This window comes from Podarcis melisellensis (assembly GCF_964234715.1).
Source record: "Podarcis melisellensis genome assembly, chromosome: 11".
NCBI lineage: Eukaryota > Metazoa > Chordata > Lepidosauria > Squamata > Lacertidae > Podarcis > Podarcis melisellensis.
Window position 1 is genome coordinate 60,683,055 of NC_138543.1, and position 20,866 is coordinate 60,703,920.

Here is a 20,866-nt window from a genome sequence, read left to right on the forward strand (position 1 = left end):
GTGGCATGGCAGAGTGTTTCTGAGCATTTTGCTGCATCCATCCAAAGGGACCGTGAGGCATGAGACATCCTTTGAGGATCTTACTGTGCGGACAAAGACATGTGCTCGGAAGTGGCTCAGGAGCTTCTGCTGGGCTTGATGCTTGAAGACAGGTGAATCTGCCATGGTGGGGCAGCCTCCTTTTCCATGCTTGCCCGAGGAAGAACCTAGGCTAGCCTGTGGTCCTCATCCTTGGAGCCTGAGTGCTCCCACTCTCCTAGGCTGGAGGAGCACAACTGAGGAAGGACCATAGCTCAGGACCAGTGCGTCTGCTCTGCAGGCAGAAGGTACCTGGTTCAAACCTGCTTAGCATCTCTAGGTAGAACAGGGAGAGAACCTTGCCTGAAATCCAGGTGTGCTAATGTAAACAATTCTGAGATAGATTTATCAAGGACCTATCTCAGTATAAAGGGACACGGGTGGCACTGTGGGTTAAACCACAGAGCCTAGGACTTGCTGATCAGAAGGTCAGCGGTTCGAATCCCCACAACGGGGTGAGCTCCCGTTGCTCAGTCCCAGCTCCTGCCAACCTAGCAGTTTGAAAGCATGTCAAAGTGCAAGTAGATAAATAGGTACCGCTCTGGCAGGAAGGTAAACGGCGTTTCCGTGCGCTGCTCTGGTTCGCAAGAAGCGGCTTAGTCCTGCTGGCCACATGACCAGGAAGCTGTACGCCGGCTCCCTCGGCCAATAAAGTGAGATGAGCGCCACAACCCCAGAGTTGGCCACGGCTGGACCTATTGGTCAGGGGTCCCTTTACCTTTACCTTTATCTCAGTATAAGGTGGCTTCCTAGCTTACTATCTTCCTGAAAAGTTTCTTAAGAAACCAGTGAGGGATGAGAAGCAAAGTGACTCCCTCTACAGAAAGGCTTGCTGCCATCAGTGGTTTTTGTTTTTCACCTTCAACAAGAACGTAAGAAGAGCCTAGCTTCTGGCTGGCTGAAGGCCGGTCTCACCCAGCACCCTGTTCTCCAAGTGCCCAGCCAGAGGCCCAAATGAGAAGCCCACATTCTCCCCTCCTGAGGGCTCAGGCAACTGGTATTCAGGAGGTAAAACACAGCCACCGTGACTAACAGCTAATGAGAGCCTTATCTTCCGTGCATTTGCCCAATCCTTTGATGGGAGCAAATCCCAATTGTGCACTTCGAGGAGTTCCTTTGGTTGGTCCCAAAGCTTCTAACATTCAGCTTCTTGGATAGCCTTCAGTTTGGGCATTACAAGAGAGGCAAAAGGGAATTTCCTTATCACTTTAAAAGCATTATCGGCCTCCTCCTGGCTCACACCATGCTCTGTTTTTCATCAGCTCTTTTGAAAGTGCAGGTTCTGAGAGAACAACTTGTCCCTTAACCCCAAGGACTGGCCTCAGTAGAAAGTTCTCACATTCCTTCCGCAAAGTCATCCGATCCAGGCCACCTCCGGGGGGGGGGGGGGGAGAGAAGTGTCCTAATGATGGGGATCCGCCTCTGTGCTCTTCACAGCCCTATTGCAGCAAAGTGATTCCCCTCCAAAGTGCATTCCTGACTGGACGTGGCTGAGACGGATGACTTGACCCGGGCCGAGCAGTGAAATAAAGCTTTATTCACAACCTGTCATCAGAGAACTTTGAATCCATGCAAAGAGAGAGGCTTCTCCGGTTCATCTGCATTCATTCACCCATAGCTCTGTTGCTCCTCCGCTAAGGAAACATGCGAAGGGAATCAAAGTTGCTATTTATATATATATATTTTTACATGACTAATCTGCTTCTGCACAGCACACTGCTTTAGGCAGAGCAAAGGAGGCTTCTAATTAAAACGCAGAAGCCCCTGAAATTGTGTACATCATTTGAACACCGGATGCGATCGCATTTAAATTAGGACTTGCCTGGAAATGGCATCTCCTGCAGACTGAGACTCTGAAAACAGAAATTAATAGGAAGAGAAGGGGTGTGTGTGTGTGTAAGTAAGTAAGTAAAATAAAGCACAGCACTTCTAGGTAAAACAAATGCCCAAACTGAGAAATCCTTCATTATTTGCATCTCACATGACATGACACAGACCTCACCTTTTCACGGCCAATAGCAATATGGGAATTATGGGCTGTCATAGAGGGTCGTCATAAAGAGTTCTGAAAGAATGTATGTGAAATGCTTTGAGCATCTCAGTCTGGAAAATCATTGTGGGAAAGCTGCTGTTTCTCCGCAAATAACTCTTTCCACTGAGCCACCTCATGCAAATAAATGCTGATCATCGTGGAGTGTACCATTTATCTTTAAATCACTTTTGAAGCACGGTCTTCCCCTCATAGAATTTTGGGCACTGTAGTTTGCTAAGGTTGCTGAGAATTACAGCTCTGTGAGGAGTGGGGCTTTTTCCGGCCAGCACTCATGGGAACTCAGTTCCAGCACCTCTTAGTTGGGCGCCATTGCCATTACAAGAGAACAAGGGAGGTGTTCATGGTGAGTTCTGGCACCTCCTTTTCTAGAAAAATAGCATGGGTGAGGAATAAACTACTTGATCATTTTGGTGGCCCTTTGCTGAACCTTTCCCAGATCTGCAGCAGCCTTTTTGAGCCCTGAAAGCAGACAGAGACTTTGGAGAGAGGGTCAAAACAAAGCCAATTTTGTTGTTCTGTATGGGACAATCACAATAAAGATTACCGTATCTTTTCGTATCTGGGGCTCTTCCTTATGCTACTAAGAGTGTGGACCTCAGGAGCAGGGGTGTCAACTTGAATAAAATATTGGGGGGCAGGTAAGCCCCACCCCACATAACTGATCACATGATGGGCCTCACCCATACCATCTGAATGGCAATGCCCATCTACCTTGGGGGGCCCAGCCCCCTCAAATATTTTATCGGGGAGGGCAAAGGGACCTCGGCCTTTAGGAGCTGGGGAGGCGCTGAATTTCAGGCAAACTCCTCTCTTTGTCTGTCTGACTCTCCTCTCTTTGCCCTGCCATTTCCTTTCTTGCACAGTCCAAGCTGTTGTTGTTGTTGTTTAGTCATTTACTCGTGTCCGACTCTTCGTGACCCCCTGGACCAGAGCACGCCAGGCACTCCTGTCTCCCACTGCCTCCCGCAGTTTGGTCAAACTCATGCTGGTAGCTTCGAGAACACTGCCCCATCATCTCGTCCTCTGTTGTCCCCTTCTCCTTGTGCCCTCCATCTTTCCCAGCATCAGGGTCTTTTCCAAGGAGTCTTCTCTTCTCATGAGGTGGCCAAAGTCTTGGAGCCTCAGCTTCAGGATCTGTCCTTCCAGTGAGCACTCAGGGCTGATTTCCTTCAGAATGGAGAGGTTGGATCTTCTTGCAGTCCATGGGACTCTCAAGAGTCTCCTCCAGCACCAGAATTCAAAAGCAACAGTTCTTCGGCGATCAGCCTTCTTTATGGTCCAGCTCTCACTTCCATACATCACTACTGGGAAAACCATCGCTTTTACTATACAGACGTTAACTATACGGTCCGAGCTGAGCAGCTGCCAAAATGCTCACAGAAGTTAAAAGAAACCCATATAAGCAGCATTCATTCATTCAGGACAATGGCTGAAAGAGTAGCCGTCTGAAGAGGGAGGAGGGAGGGGGGTCTGCAGCAGTAAAATGTTTCTTTTGATAGCGAGACCTCCTCTGTAACTGAGAACTGACCCACTTCCATTGATCAGCCAGGCGCCATTTAAAACAAAGAATGCAAAGAGTTTCAGGGCTCTGGAAGGGACTTCGCAGGTCTTCTGAGCCGCAGCCGAGTGTGGAGTGTGCTGGGGCCACTTGGGCACAGAATCTTTTAGAAAGTCGAGGCCCTTGTGGGATTGCTACCAGATTGCTACCAGAATTGTGGATAGGGAGTAAAGTCAGTTTATCAGCAGCTGTTGCAGTTTCTCAGGTCCTCTGTTGCATCGACAGTGTGCAAGTCTATAGGCTTCTCATTTGGAATTATTCCTTTGATCCCGATGAAATGGCTCGCTTTGCCACACATCTCAGCTTCGCTTTGCTCCAGTCTTTGGCTCTCATTTGCCCGATTCCAAGGCTGATGTGAACTGAGTCCACCCCCCCGCACCAGTACTGGGGGCCTCTGGACCAGCACTGCAGGATAAGCAAGTGCATAAACAGCAGGCTGTCCGTTTGAGAGAGTCAGAGGCAAGCCGGCCCAAGAATTCCCTGCTCACAAGTTGCCATAAACAATGAACGAGGCTGTCTGTCTCATTTTTGTATCTCTCTCTTAAGCGGCCTTTGGGCCTGAATCGAACTCCTGCTCATGTGCTGGGATGCAGCCAAAAAGACAAATAGAAGCACGGGCCCTGGTGGGACAAAGCTTTACAGCTGGATTTGTGCATGCATGCATGCAAATTAAGGAGGACTGATTCCTACCAATGCGTTTCAATGTTCCTTGATTTGTATGTGATGACCAGCTTGTCTGAATGAGCCATTGCTGCCTCACCACAGATGGAGATTTTACATTGCCTAGCATGCTCTTCAACACAACTCTTTTTCAACAGAGACAGTTCCTACATTTAGCTGAGATATCCACCATTGAGGAATCCAGAGTTAATGCATCACGTGGCATTATTTGCACAGGTGGACCATCGCTGAGGACCACGTCTCCACAAGGACCTCTCGGTTCTGGGACGAGGCTCTCAAGCTGCCTTCCCACACTGGCACCAGCACAAGCAGTTGCTCCCACCAGCCTTGATCAGAAACACCCTGATGAGGCATCTCACACAAGACCAAAGCCCATCTAGTCCAGCATCCTGTTCTCCTGGTGGCCAACCAGATGTCCCAATGAGAAGCCCGCAAACAGGACCTGGGCACAAGAGCACTCTATCTACTTGCAGTTCCCAGTAACCAGTATCCAGAGGCATATGACCTCTGAGCCTGGAAACAGGACACAGGTGTGATGGCCTGGGACTTGGGCTCAGACTTGGAACCAGAGGAGCCTCGGTCTGCACCAGATCCTCTGCCTCAGGCATCATCTTAACCGAGTCTGGGGCCTGATTCTGAAGAGTCCCAGTCTGCACAGGTTCCCCTGCAACAAACCCCAGCTGGGCCGAGTCAGGGGCCTGATCCTGCCCTGGCTCCAGATGCGGGGATGACCTCGTTGCCTCCAGCTGGGCCATCACTTACAGCTGCTCCGCTACCGGTTGGGTCAGGGGAGGCTGAGGTAGCCCCTGGATCTAGTAACCAACTGACGTCTCCCGAGCTGCAGAGACTGAGGTCTGAGAGAAGAAGAGACCTGAGTACTCGCAGGAGGAGTGCTCGCCTTCGGGAGAAACAGGGTGGTGAGTCGCCAGGGGATCAGGACCGGCCGTTACCCCAACAAAGAGATAAAAGGCTGTTGGACCCAGCCCAGGTTGCGGGAGTAACATTGCTGTACGCCAAATCCTGCCTGAGAGCCTGTACCTGTCCTTGCCTGTTTTCCTGCCTTGTTTCCTGCCTTGGCTCTGTCAGACTGACTCCTAGCGGAACCTTCAGATTCTGGACCAGTTCTGGACTGCATTTCGCGGGTTACCCCCGGGCCCAGCACAACAGTGATCAATAGCAGTGGCCATTGACAGCATTATGCTCCATCAATTTGTTTGCTTTTTGCTTTTAAAAGTGCACACTTAAAATGTAAATGTAACAAACATGTTTGTAAATCCACACTCTCTAGGGAGCTACACTGTATAGCAATCTCCAGTTCATCTTATACCCAAATTTGCTTCCTTGTAAGTTGTGAAATACCTCTGTCATTTTTGACTACAAGAGCAGTCTACCAGCGCCACCTCCCTTGAATCCACTCTGTGTGCAAAGCTTCCTTGCCTCTCCAGGTGGCCTCTCTTAATCCCCAAGGTCTCAAAAGGGAGGTTGCAGATGAGTAATCCAGCACTAATCCTATCAAATGCTATGAGAGCAAATGCAATCTGCCTTATCCGTTTGGGTGGGGTAGACAGGGACCCACTTCCTCCCCAAAGGCACTGCCGCCATCCAGACTAACCTTTTAGCACCATTCCTCTCTGCTACCCCTGTTCACTTTTCTCTCTCTCGGATCAGAAGTGCTCATGCACAACCACCTGCCCGTTGGTTCAGTTACACTGCAGGCTCCTGCAGAACTGCCGTTGCAGAGAGTTGCTTGCAATGGTGTGTAGCCCTTATTTGTTCCGTGAGTCAGCTGGAATCCATGGTGCTCGATTGGGTGGATTATGGAAAGGGACGGCAGATTAGCTGCACTCCTGGCCATGTGCCCTAGGCAAGCAAAACAAACCTCTCATAATTGAATTGCACTCTCCGCCATGCTTTACTGCCAGCTTTGTGCAAACTTGAGTGTCGCCTCGCAAACCTTTGTAAATGCCAGAGCCCATGCTGCTGCTGCCGATTCTGTCCCGTTGCCGTAGACGCTGTGCCTTCCCAAAGGAACATTTAGGGACTGGACCAGTAGATGGAAAAGTTGAGGTTTGGCTGTTTGGAGGCAAGGGGAAGGGGAAGCGCATCACCCTGAAACCCTGGCCCCTTCCCCGATTAGAGTCAGCTTCACATGCACCCTGGCCCACCTGCATAAGGTGTCCAGGAGAAATATTTGTAGGGGCCCCACAGTTGCAAGGAACAACCCGGTTTGGGAGCCTGTGACTGAGCAATGCTGGCAGACAGTTGCCCAGTTAAAGGGAAAGGGACCCCTAACCATTAGGTCCAGTCGTGGCCGACTCTGGGGTTGTGGTGCTCATCTCACTTTATTGGCCGAGGGAGCCGGCGTAAAGCTTCCGGGTCATGTGGCCAGCATGACTAAGCCACTTCTGGCGAACCAGAGCAGCACATGGAAATGCCGTTTACCTTCCCACCGGAGTGGTACCTATTTATCTACTTGCACTTTGACGTGCTTTTGAACTGCTAGGTTGGCAGGAGCAGGGACCGAGCAGCAGGAGCTCACCCCGCTGTGGGGATTCGAACTGCCGACCTTCTGATTGGCAAGCCCTAGGCTCTGTGGTTTAACCCACAGCGCCAGCAGCCCAGAGTGGTTGGGGAAACCCAGCTAGATCGGCGGGGTAGAAATTCTACCCCACCCACTCTGGGTGGCTCCCAGCAGAATATTATTATTAATAATAAAAAAGCAAGAAAACATCAAACATTAAAAACGTCTCTAAACAGGACTGCCTTCAGATGTCTTCCAAAAGTTTTGTAATTCTTTATCTCCTTGACATCTGAAGGGAGGGCGTTCCACAGGGTGGGCGCCACTACTGAGAAGGCCCTCTGCCTGGTTCCCTGTAACCTCACTTCTCACAGGGAAGGAACCACCAGAAGGCCCTCGGAGCTGGACCTCAGTGTCTGGGCTGAATGATGGGGGTGGAGACGCTCCTTCAGGTATACTGGGCAGTGGCCGTTTAGGGTCAGCACCAACACTTTGAATTGTGCTCAGAAATATACTGGGAGCCAAAGTAGGTCTTTCAGGACCGGTGTTATGTGGTCTCGGTGACCGCTCCCAGTCACCAGTGTGCTACTGGGCTCCCTGCTATTTTGAGAAGTATGATTGCAAAGCGAAGTTTGACCCTCTCACGCCAGAGCAACCACTCCCATTTCTGCTCAGTTATACCAGCTTAGCTTGGTGCACCAACTGCAACCACTTCAGGACCAGGAGAGCCTTGTGACCCACACATTGACCACCTCATGATTAGACTACTCCAATGCACTGTACGTAGGGCTGCCCTTGTAGCTAGTGCAAAAGACAGCTTGCAAGGCGCTTCCTGGGACAGCAAGCTCCCCCCACGCTCAAGATCTTATTGTTGACATGTAAGGCCCTAAACTACCTGGAACCAGGATTTACCCAGCAGAGTGCCTTCCCCACAGCAGCCCAAACAGATCTTTCAGACCTTCTGAGAGAGTCTGGCAGATTGTCACTTGGTGCCATCACAGAAGCAGGACTTCTTGGCGATGCCACCAACCTTCTGGAATGCTCTCCCTCAGGTAATCTGTGGGGCAGAGACAGCAACGACCTTTAGATACCTCTAAAAATGTCTCTTCACCAAAGCTTTCCTGGACACATTTTGTACGCTGCTTATTTTTATTTGTCAAGTTTTCTCCCCGCAGCCCACATTCCCACCTAGACTTTTAAGGAATTCTTAAGAAATGCTGTTGTGTTTCTGTAGCTTTAAGGTAAAGCTATATTTTTTTTATTATACTTAGCCACATGGAATAAATAAGTGAATAAAGGGTCTGCTTAAGAGGTTTTTAAATAGTTACAGAAGTGCTTTTAGCTCGACCCTTTCTGTGGCTGGCCAGTCTCCATCCCGCTGAGAGCCTCCTGGCTGTCCTACACCAGCTGTGCAGGCTGCATTAAACACCCCTCTTTTCCCTGTTGTAGTGGCAGAAAGGCACTCCTTGCTTTCTAGAGGAATCCTAAGTGTAGCACACGGACAGGAGTCCAGATTCTCAGCAGGGACGCAGCTGATGAACCCATTCAGAACACGAGGCTGGCAGGGGGCTCATCTAGTGCTTCCCAGGCCAAAATCAACCCTTTCTTGTGAGCTTGGATGACAACAGAGCCAAAGTACTTGCATTACAGTCCCCTGTGCAGGCAGGCAGGCAAGCACCCTACATTTTGCACCAACTCGGGGTTTCAAGCTGTACACTAGGGGAGCCCCCTGAAGCAAGCAGGAAGGCAGCCTCTCCTCTGACCACTTGTCTCTCCTGTCTCCCTTAGGAGAAGAAAGGCCAGGAGGTCCAGAAAGGCCCAGAAGTGGAGATTGCAAAGCTGGACAAGCTGCTGAATCTGGTGAGGGAACCGGTGGCCAAAACCAGCAAGTGAAGCCTGGCCAGTGTGGCCCCCCCTCCCTGCCTCCGCTCTCCCACCCTGCGTGCAACTTGGAAGCTCTGCACTCCAGGAACAAGAACCCCTTTGTAAGGGCCCTGGCCCCGCACAGACAGCTGCACCGAAGACCTTTTTGTTCCGGCACAAAAGATGATTTGGTTTTGGTTTTGCATACAGAAAAATAAAAGCCGAGGCTCAACAGCTGTGCAGAGTGAGCATGCAGGACGACTCTTGTCCAGCCGCACATCAGGAGGGAGGGAGAAGGAGGGGAGAAAAAGAGGTGGGTGTGTGGGTGGGTGTGTATGCAAAGCTGTCTCTGCAGCTGATCACGAGGAAGAGGCCCAGTCCTGCCCTCTGCAGAAGATGCCACTTGCTGGCTTGGAGTGAGAAAATGTCTACCATCAAAAAGATGGTTCTCCAGAGAGACCCTACTGAGAATCCCACAAAGGGCCAAACGGGGGGGGGGGTGATATCTGTCACGCTGTTTGGTGCTGTCTAGCTGATCTTTGGGACATGGGTGGCGCTGTGGGTTAAACCAGAGCCTAGGACTTGCCGATCAGGTTGGCGGTTCGAATCCCCGCACGGGGTGAGCTCCCGTTGCTCAGTCCCTGCTCCTGCCCATCTAGCGGTTCGAAAGCACGTCAGTGCAAGTAGATAGGCACTGCTCCAGCGGGAAGGTAAACGGCGTTTCCATGCGCTGCTCTGGTTCGCCAGAAGCGGCTTAGTCCTGCTGGCCACATGACCTGGAAGCTGTACGCCGGCTCCCTTGGCCAGTAAAGTGAGATGAGCGCCGCAACCCCAGAGTCGGCCACGACTGGATCTAATGGTCAGGGGTCCCTTTACCTTTCAGCTGATCTTTGCAAAATGGCATGTGCCCACCCCCCATGGCCCCCCAAGCCAAATTGGGACCCATAGCACTGGGGGAGAGGGAGTATTTTTTAACCCTTTGCCCCCCCCCCGTGTCAATTATAATCTTCCTCTCCCAGGCCTGCTTTCAACAAGGGAGGAAAGTCGAGACGCTCTCTGAGCACCAGCTTCAGCCTGTCCGTTCTGGTTCAGACGTGATTTCAATAAAACTGGGTGCTTCCAGTCTAACCCTCGCTCCTCCTGTTGTGCATGCCTCCATGCCCACCCCAGGCCAGAGCAAAGGACCTTTGCTCCCTCGCTGCCAGGCGCTGAGACAGAACTGTCTGGTGCAATTAAGCCCCTGCGTGATGAAGGGCTGAGGCAGAAAGCCAAGCGGCGCTGTCCTCACGGCCAGGATGAGGAAGCCGGTTGCCTCGCAGCTGCCTCCATCAAACCCACCCAACTCTGGCCTCTCTCTCTCTCTCCGAAAGGGGGCTGAGCACTTTTCAGGGGTGCACAGCCCCTTCACCCCCCCCTCCCTGGAAGCCCAGCAGGTTCCTTTGGAGACAGGAAACAGAAGCGGAACACAAGAGGTTTTCTGTCTGCTAGAAACTAGGCAAGTTTTTTTTTATTATCATTATTCCAGTAAAATCACAGTCAGGAAAGGACATGTTAAGCCCAGTGGAGAGTCATTAGCATGAGAAGGGAACAAGCAGCTCTCTGCCTCTTAGCAACACAAGGAAGCGGAGAGACCCCCAGAGACCCCCACCATACAAACATATACTCCCTGGGAATCCTGCTGCACCAGGCATGAACCTCCCACTCCCCCCTTCTTTATTGCAACGGCTCTGCTTTGGGGTGCCAGACCCACCCCAGCTCTGGCCCGACACCCACTCTGCTTAGTTCGCCTGCCTTGCTCCTGCCTCTTGGGGCAAGACTGCTGGGAAATTGCTTCACTTAGAGAAGGTGACTGAGGTGGGACGGGGGAGAAAGGCTGAGACCCCCAGGAAGAGGAGGAGGAGGAGGAGGAGGGAGGCACCCTCACAGACCCCGAGACTCGGCCGCAAAGATGGGCGAACACAGAAGGGCGTGCAACAGAACACTGCCTGCCTGCGCAGATCCCCAAAGTTTCTGGATCACCCAAGCCCTCATCCTGTGGCCATGGGAGCAGGCAGGTCAGTTCCCAAGAGGCACTTCATCATGATCCATCTATGTTCTCAACCCAGCCCCCTTCCGCCACTTCTACCAGTACTGCCATTTGTGGTACCAGCCTTTACCCCAACCCTGCACACTTGTCATATGCCCAACCTGTCTCCCTTGAGGCCTGGATCCCTACTTCCATCACTGAGATGGGGGGCGCAAGCTCTGGAGAGTGGGCAGGAAAGAAACTACTTGACCCAGGACTGAACTCTCGTCCAACGGTACCCCAGCTGGCCAAAGCCCGCAAGCGCCCAGCTGGTTTGTCTGCCCCCTCAGGTTTCGACACCAGCTGCTGGAAAGAGGGAGCCCAGCTCATCCATTGGAGAAGGGGGTGCTCTTCCGCACTGCCCCCCAACCCTCACGCTTCGTCCGTGCCCAGCGGCCTGCAGGAGACGGCTTCCAAAAAGGCACTGATCTGTGAACATGGCTCGGTTGCTCTCCTTCCGCCGCTGGGCTGCCTTGAGGCCCCCGAAGAGACGGAGGCGAGGCCCCTCCACAAGAGGAAAACAGGAATCTCCGTCAAGGGGACCCTGAACCATCCGAGGTTTTACTGAAACCTGGCTGGCGAGGCAGAACGTTCCGGAAGATCCTGGGCAAAGCTTTGTTTGTTCTGCCACGCCGGCCGCCATCTTGACAGGGCCAGCCTCTGAGTTCAGCGCGGGCAATCCTGAATAATATGGTGGAACCAAGCCCAGCTTGTTCCTCCACCTGCTGCGCCTCAGCTGCGAGCGCCACTCGGCCTTCTCGGGGCTCCCGCAAAGGCTTCCTTCCTCCATGGCCCAAAGACACCTGCCCTTGTGTCTCGAAGGCAACAGAGCTGCCGCGGCCAGCACCCCGTGTCCCTAAGCTGCCCAGCGATGAGGCCACGGTTCTCTCAGGACCTTTGAACCGAACTGGGTTCTAGACAGGGGAGGCTGAAATCCCCATTCTGGGGGCTTTTGCCAGACAGACAGGGTCATGGATGCAGCAGGTACTTCTCCTCGTTCCCCCTGTCATCCGTCTCAGAAGAAGGGCTCTGGTCGGGGCAAGATGGCGTCCGGCAGGCCTTGCAGAGGATCAGGAAGAGGATGAGAATGAGGAAAGCGATGACGCAGTTGAAGACGATAGCGACGACTGCCCCAGTGGAGAGGCCTGCCCCCATCCTGGGTCCCCGGGGTGCGGCAGTGGCACTCAGAGCACAGCTAAGAGAGGCAGGTCTTGCCGCTGCCTACGCAGCCGACAGGCTCTCTCCAAAGACGGGTCTGCGCCGTTGTTTCCGCTTCTCTCCTTCTCCCTCCCTTGAACCATGAAACGCTCCTTGCTACCCCAGGGCTGGGCTGCCAGAGGCCCACATGGCTTCGCCCCTGGTGGAAAAACCGCAGCCCCACTTTCTAAGCGAGCGCCATTAACGCGCCACATGCCGCTCCTCTTTGCGCGATGAGACTGGCTTCGAATCCACCAAGGTCATCCTGCGAAACTGCAGCAAGTCGCTCTCCCTGTTGGACGGATTCTGCAGATGCTGTCCCAAACTCCAAAGGTCCTGTTTGATGGTGGTGCTTGAGAAGAGGCCCCCGAGGCAGAGAGCAGGGGCCAAAGGAGGTCACGGCTGCTTCTGTGGCCTCACCAATCTTCTGGGGTGAAAGTGCATCCCTGCAAGAACAGAAAAGGCCCATGCAATCATTAGGAAAGGATAGAGCTTCTTCCACACCAACACTGATCCCAGGTGGCAGGCGCAGATTTTCCCACACCTTGTCAGAGAAGCTGCATTTGACAAAAATCTTACCTCCCAAGTCTCACGCAGAACCCAGAACAGCTTTGCACATTCTCGCTTGCCCCTCTGGGATCTCACACGCCTGCCGCCTCCCTGCCCCAAACACACCTCCCTCAGATGCATGTCTTCCTTGCCTCCCCCCTTGAAAACCCCCCCACTCCCTCTAAGCCAGCGGTTCTCAACCTGTGGGTCCCCAGATGATGTTGGATTACAACTCCCATCATCCCTGACCACTCGCCATGCTGGCTAGGAATGATGGGAGTTGTAGTCCAACAACATCTGAGGACCCACAGGTTGAGAAAGGCTGCTCTAAGCAGTCTCCCTCAACCCTCTTTGTCTCCCGCCACATTTAAGCCACAGCGCGGCCCTCTACTTCCTCCCATGGCCCCCAGGCGGCTCTGGGGTCCTGCTGCCCTTTCTCCACAACGTCTCCCTTCTCCACGATTCGTACAAGGCCAAAATGTGGGCCATTCGCAGCGTGTTGACTTTCTTGCCTTGGGCAAATCCCTGCGGAATGCCCTCCCATCAGATGTCAAGGAGCTAAAGAACAACACAACTTTCAGAAGACATCTGAAGGCAGCCCTGTATTGGGAAGTTTTTAATGTCTGATGTTATGAAACATGAAATTTATTACGGCCAGAGACCAGCTTGAGAAACACAAATGGAACTACAATTCCAATAGCAAAACGAACATTTAAAACAATATACAACAATGGATTTTAAGTTTAAAAGTGTGATAGAAATATAAACACATAAAAACTTTAAGACAGACCACCTTAGAGAAATGTTATGTTTTCATATGTGCTGGAAGCTGCTCAGAGTGGCTGGGGCAACACAGCCAGATGGGTGGGGTATTAATAATAATAATAATAATAATAATAATAATAATAATAATAATAATAACAACAACTCATGGTTGAGGAGGAAATGCTTAGAGCCTCTGGGCAGCATTGGATGAATGCCTGAAACCCCAAGAGAGCCCTGAGTTCGAGTCAGGGCGGGCGTAGGAGCTTCACCCCCCGATTGCTTCCACACTCTTGCCTCCCCACTGCCCAGTGGCTCCCAGTGGACAGACAAACTGGAAGCTCGCCTTTCCTCTTTCCCCAAACACCTGGAATCCATCAAACCTCAAAAATGCCAACTGAATTATGCAATTGAAACACCCATGGGAGTAACTTGGGGGGGGGGGTGTCTCCTTGCTGCTGTTGCGGCCTCTATTCAAGGGGCTGGATGCTGCGTTGCTGATCACGTCAAGGCCTCCGGGGCCTCAGCTGGCACTGCGAGGCCAGAACTGCCAGATAGCTGAGAACACAGAGCCATCTCCTAGGAAATATCACCCCCGGCTACTCAGAGGAGGCCATTCATTCGCCAGGGACAGCGCAGCCTTTGTTCTCCTTCAGATAGCCAGGGTCAGATTCTGCCAGGCGCTGAACCCCATGCCTACCTCCCTTCCCAGCCTCCCGCCGGTTGGAAAACTTGCACCCAGGAAACCCTCCAGCCGGGAGCTCCTGGGGTTTAGCAGAATCATCGCACTGGGAAGGAGAGTGGGAAACATAAGCCTCACTGCCGCCAAACAAAACTCTCCTTTCGGCAAAGGCAAGGCACTGAACAGGAACTTCTCTGTTTCAAAGGAACTTGCAAAACAGCTGAGGAATCGCGAACTTCCAAGAAGTTACAACCATCTCCATGGAGCTGAGCGTCGTCGGCTAAGCATCCGACAGTGAATTAAAAACAAAGGGTGGCTTCTGAGCAAATGCAGGTGTGCCCTGAATCCAGTTAGCAGAGCAGAATGTCCCTGCCAGGAGGGCCTTGTTATCTCCCACTTGGACTACTGCAATGCGCTCTACGTGGGGCTACCTTTGAAGGCGAACCGGAAACTGAAACTAATCCAGAATGCAGCAGCTAGACTGGGGACTGGGAGACCACATAACACCGGTCTTGAAAGACCTACATTGGCTCCCAGTACGTTTCCGAGCACAATTCAAACTGCTGGTGTTGACCTTTAAAGCCCTAAACGGCCTCGGTCCAGTATACCTGAAGGAGCGTCTCCACCTCCATCGTTCTGCCCGGACACTGAGGTCCAGCGCCGAGGGCCTTCTGGCGGTTCCCTCACTACGAGAAGCCAAGTTACAGGGAACCAGGCAGAGGGCCTTCTCAGTGGTGGCACCCACCCTGTGGAATGCCCTCCCACCAGATGTCAAAGAGAAAAACAACTATCAGACTTTTAGAAGAGATCTGAAGGCAGCTCTGTTTAGGGAAGTTTTTAATGTGTGACATTTTAGTGTATTTTTGGTCTTTGCTGGAAGCCGCCCAGAGTGGCTGGGGAAACCAGCCAGATGGGCGGGGTACAAATAATAAATTATTATTATTATTATTATTATTATTATTATTATTATTGCCCTCCAGGGGCTTGGGGACTCCCTGCTCCCACCGGTCAGTGTGGCCAATGCCCTCGGGGATGATGGGAGTTGTAGTCTAACAAAATCCTTGCCAAAATGGGGCAGCCCCAGATGGAGGCAGGCTGCTCACGAGACTCTTGCTAAGCCTTGGAAAGGCATATTAAACATTCCATGGGCACGCTGTCCATTCCCCCTTTTGGGGACACTGTGGGGCAATATCATGGGCTCAGCTCACCCTGGTCCCCACCAGGGACACAGCACAGAGGAGGGCCCCCGACTCTCATCGGAGTGCCCCGAAGCCTCAGTCCGCAAGAACCGCACACCAGCCTCAGTTACATAAGCAGAAGCACGTCTCCAGGCTCGCCGCGAAGAGGAGATCCCGCACATCTTTAGCGGCCGAATCCCTTCTGAGCGGCTGAGTCTGCTTTTTGGAGCAGCCGACACTTTGCTCCAGCCCCAGGGCTGCCACTGCAACAGAATCTTCCACCTCGTTTCGTGTCTCGAGGGATCATTGCAGCGCCGGTGACCTTAAAGGAACCCAGCCACACCCCCCCCCAACCCAAATGGAAATCACAGGGCCTAACTCTCGCATCCACCTCCTAACCTAGGAAGACGATGCCTTAAGTGAGCAGTTTGCCTGACTCTCTTGAAAGGCAGCAGCTTAGAAACCTCTAGAAGAGACGGCTTCAGACCAAACAACTCCCGCAGTGGCCTTGGAGGGCAGTTTCAAGAGGGATGCCAAAGGGAGCAGAAAATCAGAAGCCGGGTGATCAGGGGGCTGGGACAGGGACCCCCAAGGGTCATCCAGCCCAACCCCTGGAGAAACGCAAGAGTCACACAACAACAACTCTCACAAGGGAACGTGACAAAGCTGTGAGTGTTTTAGCTTAGGAAAGAGGAAACTGAAGGAGAACATGATGGAGGGGCACAAAATTATGCATGGTGGGGGAAAGTGGAAAGAAAAACATTTTTCTCCTTCCTAATACATACAAGAAATAATAATTTCCGCCAACTTTGATGGCTGCAAAGGGAGATTAGACAAACTTACGGAAGAGGAGGAAAAGACTTCCAGTGGCTACTGTGATGGCTGAGCAATACGTCCAGCCACAGCAGCTGTGTACCTCTGAAACAGCAGTTTCTGGGGGATTTAAGCTTTATAGTAGGACCTCTCTCATGTCCGGCTGCTGGGCTAGATGGGCCTTTGGCCTGATCCTGGGTTTTCCTTACATTTCTATGGCCTTCCTCCTTCCGTCTCCTCCAACAGGAGGAGGTGGGCCAAGTTTGCAAAGCAGAGCAGGGGAATCTGGGCCTGGAGAAACGATTCCGTCACTTTGGAAAACATTCCTCCCTCTCCATTAAAATAAAACTCTCATTCCAGACTCAAACTTAGCCTGACAAACACACCCGCCACCAGCTCGCTGAAGCCAGAGGCCCTGCACCAGTTAGAACGTTTCCAGGGAAGATTTGGGCAGTTTCTGGATTTCATTACCCAAGCCCAGCCGGGTGCTTGCAACAGAACAGGCAAGGTTGGAGGAGATCCACAGTCTTCTCGCCTCCATCCCATAATCCCCCTGGAGCCAGGGGCAGCATGTGAGGCTCTTTACCGCAAGAGACAATTGTTGCTGTCCAAAGGGTACAAGCAGTTCCTGTGGTCCAAGGGAACAGACCTCGGGACTGGGGAAAGCTGTTTCCGAAGTCCAGCTCTGGAGCAAAACTCACTGTGTGGTCTCGGACGCCAGAACATCTCAACCTCAATCCAGAAACAAGAATTAGTAGGACCAAGACCCTCCCTGGTCGTCGTCCCAAACCTCCACAAAGACAATCCCAGAAAAAAACAGCTGTAGATTGTTAGGCATAGAAACCGAAGCGTGAAAATTGTTTTTTGAAGCCTGAGCATGTGGAAGTTGAATGTCAAAATGTTCCCTGAACTAGCAGTTGTTTCGGTCTTACTTGCACGGTTGTGGGTAGAGATGCCTGTTCAGGGGGGCTGTTTTGGTGCCCGAAACAATGGAAGGCTGGAAAATCCCCTGGAGCCATAGGGTGTGCGAAACGATAGTAAGGAAAAGAGGCTGGCTGCAGTACTTCTGCAGAAAAGTGCAGCAACAACACTAGCAGGCAGGGCCTTAACCAGGCAGGAAACTCCTCAAGGGCCCTGTGTTGAAAAGCAAAGCCGCAACACGCTTAGTCTGTTCCTCTGCAGGTGCCGAGACCAGAGACGGGGGTTTTCCCAGGAAATTTTGAATTGGATAATTCCCGGGGGGGGGCCTTATGCAAATTAGGGTTATTTGCATCACCCTCGAGATACACACATATCTAATTTTAGCACTTTATTTTGCTTGTATTTAGACGGTCTAGCCCATTTTTTGTACACTAGGCTTGGCTTTGGTTACTCATGGCTGAGGAATACGGGGCAAGGACCTGCCTTGAACAACACCCAGACTTATTCTCGGTATTTGCAATCCCGGAGCCCCAGCCAGCCATTCCCGGAGCAATTTCTGAGAGAGGTTCCTCAGTGCTGTTGCAAAAATTCGGAGTGCAAAACGCCTTGGAAATTTGGATAAAATTTGGGTAACAGCTTTGTGCGGTCGATCACAACACCCATTTTTTGCAGATATGACTGCCTTATAAAGAATTAAATCTGTGGACCCATCCATATCCCAAACTTCTCCAACTTTCCAGGACTTCCAGATTGACTGGGGGCCTCACACCTGCGTGACACAAACCCAGACTTCCATGATTCTACCTTCTGCAGGTGTGGGGGACCCTTTGGCTCCCCGATGCTGAGGTACTACAAATCCCACACCTGCTGATGGGAGTTGTAGTCCGAAACATCTGGAGAGTGCCAGGCTGGGGAAACTGGGTATCTTCTGATGGACAGCTGATTCCCAAATGCTCAGACCAATGTAGGACGTGCCAAGGGAGCCAGGTTGGCCCATGAGACGAAAGCAAAAAAACACTAATTTCTACAGTTCGGCTGGCCTAATAAAAAGATGACTTGGCCATAGATCAGGCTTCCTCAACCTCGGCCCTCCAGATGTTTCTGGCCTACAGCTCCCATGATCCTTAGCTAGTAGGACCAGTGGTCAGGGATGATGGGAATTGTAGTTCTCAAAACATCTGGAGGGCCGAAGTTGAGGAAGGCTGCCATAGATTTTGTAGAGGTTTAATGGGACGTGCCGGAAACTGAACTCAGGACCTTAAACATGCTAAGCAAGGACCAGCACATCCCTGTCTGCCAATTCCAAGTGGAATATTGCCGCCGCCGTGCAAGACTATTTGACATATTCTGCTATTTCCCCCTCTCATTGGAAGGGGTTGGGCGCCATCACAGCTCACTGGCAGTGCCCCGGATTTGCTTTGCCCAGCCAAATCGCTAGGATCCTCAGGTTTTGTAGAGCATTTGCTCCCAAAGGATCGGGCCCACGGACAGACCTCTTCCTCCTGGGACCACTGCCAGGTGAGCTGATGGAGCAGGTGGCCACTTTTTCTGACTTGGATTTCCTAGGGGGATTTCTTCATTCCTGAAGGCCCCCCCCCCCAGCCCAGAAGAAGTTGTTCAGAATTCACCTGTGCAGAGCCAGGTGAAAATTGGCAGGTAAGGATCCCGGGAGGGCCAGCTGCCAGCGCCCCTCCTTTTCAGGAGCAAAGTCAAAAGGGCCAGAGCTTTGCAGCTCAAGGGAGAGCGCCCCCCCCCCAGCTCAGAGTGGCCTCAGCCAAAAACTACATCACTGATGGAGGGCCGTTTAGTGGGAGAAGCAGGGATGCTTCGTGGAGACGGGGTCCATAAGGGGCCGCGTTCACACGATACCTTGGCAGCACCTTCCCGCCTCGGAGAATTCTGGGCACGCCCTTCGGTCCGGAGCGCCTGGGAAGCGGGGCAATGACGCGCGTCCAAAGTGCGTGTGAACGCACTTCGAGGAGCGGTCCGGCTCCGGGCAGGAGCTCAACCTCCAGGTCCAGGGGGGCAGGAGACCCGCGAAGGCAAAAGCAGACAGGGAGAAAGGCGGATCCGCGAGCTTTCCCCGACTCGGAACCCACGGCGCCCCGATCCGCTTCCTCGCGAGGAAGCCCCGCCGCCCTCCCTCTCGGGGCGCTCTGCACGCGCTCAGAGGCGCTCTCGCCGCCTCCATTCACCCCCGGGCACTCACCGGGCAGAGAGCAGTCCCCGCGGATACGAGGCTGGCTGGCTGGCCGGCCCTCCTTCCTTCCTTCCTTCCTTCCCTCCGTCCGTCCGCGGACTCCGGCCCCCGCCTGCCTCGCGCTCTCCTCCGCGGGCCGGGAGGGCTGCAGGAGGCCCCGCCCCCGCCCCGCCATTGGCTGCGCTCACGCTGGCGGGGAGCCCATTGGCCCTCCCAGGCCGCGCCCCCTCGGCCTCGCCGCACGTGAGCAGCAGCAGCAGCTGGGCGCGGGGAGGCGGAGTCCGCGCGGCGGGACGGGATCGCGGGACGGAGGCGAACCGCGGGAGGGTTCGCGCGGCGGCGTTTGGAGGAGGAAACGGCGGAGAAGCGGCCCCAGGTGGCTGGAGCGGGGCTCCTGGTCGCCGCTCCCCGAGCTGAAAACACGGGCGCCCTTGAGCATGTGCAGAGTGGCTTCTTCATTTTTTATTGGAAAATAAAGTGAAGGGGGAGAGATGCTCGAAACCGTGATGTAATACGATATGTGGATATATATACAGTGGTACCTCAGGTTACAGACGCTTCAGGTTACAGACTCCGCTAACCCAGAAATAGTACCTCGGGTTAAGAACTTTGCTTCAGGGTGAGAACAGAAATCGGGCTCCTGCGGCGCGGCGGCAGCAGGAGGCCCCATTAGCTAAAGTGGTCTTCAGGTTAAGAACGGACCTCCGGAACTAATTAAGTCCTAGGCTCTGTGGTTAAACCACAGAGCCTAGGACTTGCCGATCAGAAGGTCTGCGGTTTGAATCCCCGCGACGGGGTGAGCTCCTGTTGCTCGGTCCCTGCTCCTGCCAACCTAGCAGTTCGAAAGCATGAAGAGCAAATAGATAAATAGGTACCGCTCTGGCGGGAAGGTAAACGGCGTTTCCGTGCGCTGCTCTGGTTCGCTAGAAGCGGCTTAGTCATGCTGGCCATGTGACCCGGAAGCTGTATGCCAGCTCCCTTGGCCAATAAAGCGAGTTGAGCGCCACAACCCCAGAGTCGGCCAGAGGGGTCCCACACCGCCTATCATTTCTCCTACTGACCCCTTTAAGGGACGCGGACAGCGCTGTGGTCTAAACCACAGAGCCTAGGGCTTGCCGATCAGGAGGTCGGCGGTTCGAATCCCCGTGATGGGGTGAGCTCCCGTTGCTCGGTCCCTGCTCCTGCCAACCTAGCAGTTCGAAAGCATGTCAAAGTGCAAGTAGATCAATAGGTACCGCTCTGGCAGGAAGGTAAACGGCGTTTCCGTGCGCTGCTCTGGTTCGCCAGAAGCGGCTTAGTCCTGCTGGCCACATGACCCGGAAGCTGTACGCCGGCTCCCTTGGCCAATAAAGCGAGTTGAGCGCCACAACCCCAGAGTCGGCCACGACTGGACCTAATGGTCAGGGGTCCACAGGAGGGCCTGGCGTGCTCTGGTCCATGGGGTCACGAAGAGTCATTTATTTTATTTGATATAAAGGATTTGGATGCCATTTCAGTACAATCGTGTATAAACAGTCAAGAAGGATACAGTGGGGGAAAGGGAATCAGTTAAAGCTGCAGAATCGAACTGCTGGTTAAAATTCTTGCTGGAATGAAGAATATATAATAGTGATAATATTTATACCCCACCCATCTGGCTGGGTTTCCCCAGCCACTCTGGGCAGCTCCTAGCACGTATAAAAACATAATAAAATATCAAACATTAAACACTTCCCTATACGGAGCTGCCTTCAGATGTCTTCTAAAAG

General features: G+C 52.9%; 2 protein-coding genes across 2 annotated transcripts in view; one reads left to right on the top strand and one right to left on the bottom strand.

Moving 5' to 3' along the window:
• The window catches only part of DNAI1 (dynein axonemal intermediate chain 1), a 156,462-nt gene extending 147,481 nt beyond the window's left edge, over positions 1 to 8,981 (top strand). Inside the window, exon 20 of the mRNA XM_081929717.1 lies at positions 8,677 to 8,981. Coding sequence (XP_081785843.1) covers positions 8,677 to 8,781 — 105 coding nt within the window. The 3' untranslated portion in view covers positions 8,782 to 8,981. The remainder of the gene's footprint in view (positions 1 to 8,676) is intronic.
• Positions 8,982 to 10,224: 1,243 nt separating this feature from the next.
• On the bottom strand, positions 10,225 to 19,272 carry ENHO (energy homeostasis associated). Its single transcript, XM_081930094.1, has 2 exons — positions 19,128 to 19,272; positions 10,225 to 12,459 (listed from the first exon to the last, which is right to left on the bottom strand). Exon 2 carries the CDS (start codon positions 11,969 to 11,971, stop codon positions 11,786 to 11,788), a length of 186 nt encoding a protein of 61 aa, XP_081786220.1. The 5' UTR covers positions 11,972 to 12,459; positions 19,128 to 19,272; the 3' UTR covers positions 10,225 to 11,785.
• Between the last annotated feature and the right edge of the window lie 1,594 nt (positions 19,273 to 20,866).

Coding starts and splice junctions, on each gene's coding strand:
- ENHO (XM_081930094.1), bottom strand. CDS start 11,971: ATGGGGGCAGGCCTCTCCACTGGGGCAGTCGTCGCTATCGTCTTCAAC.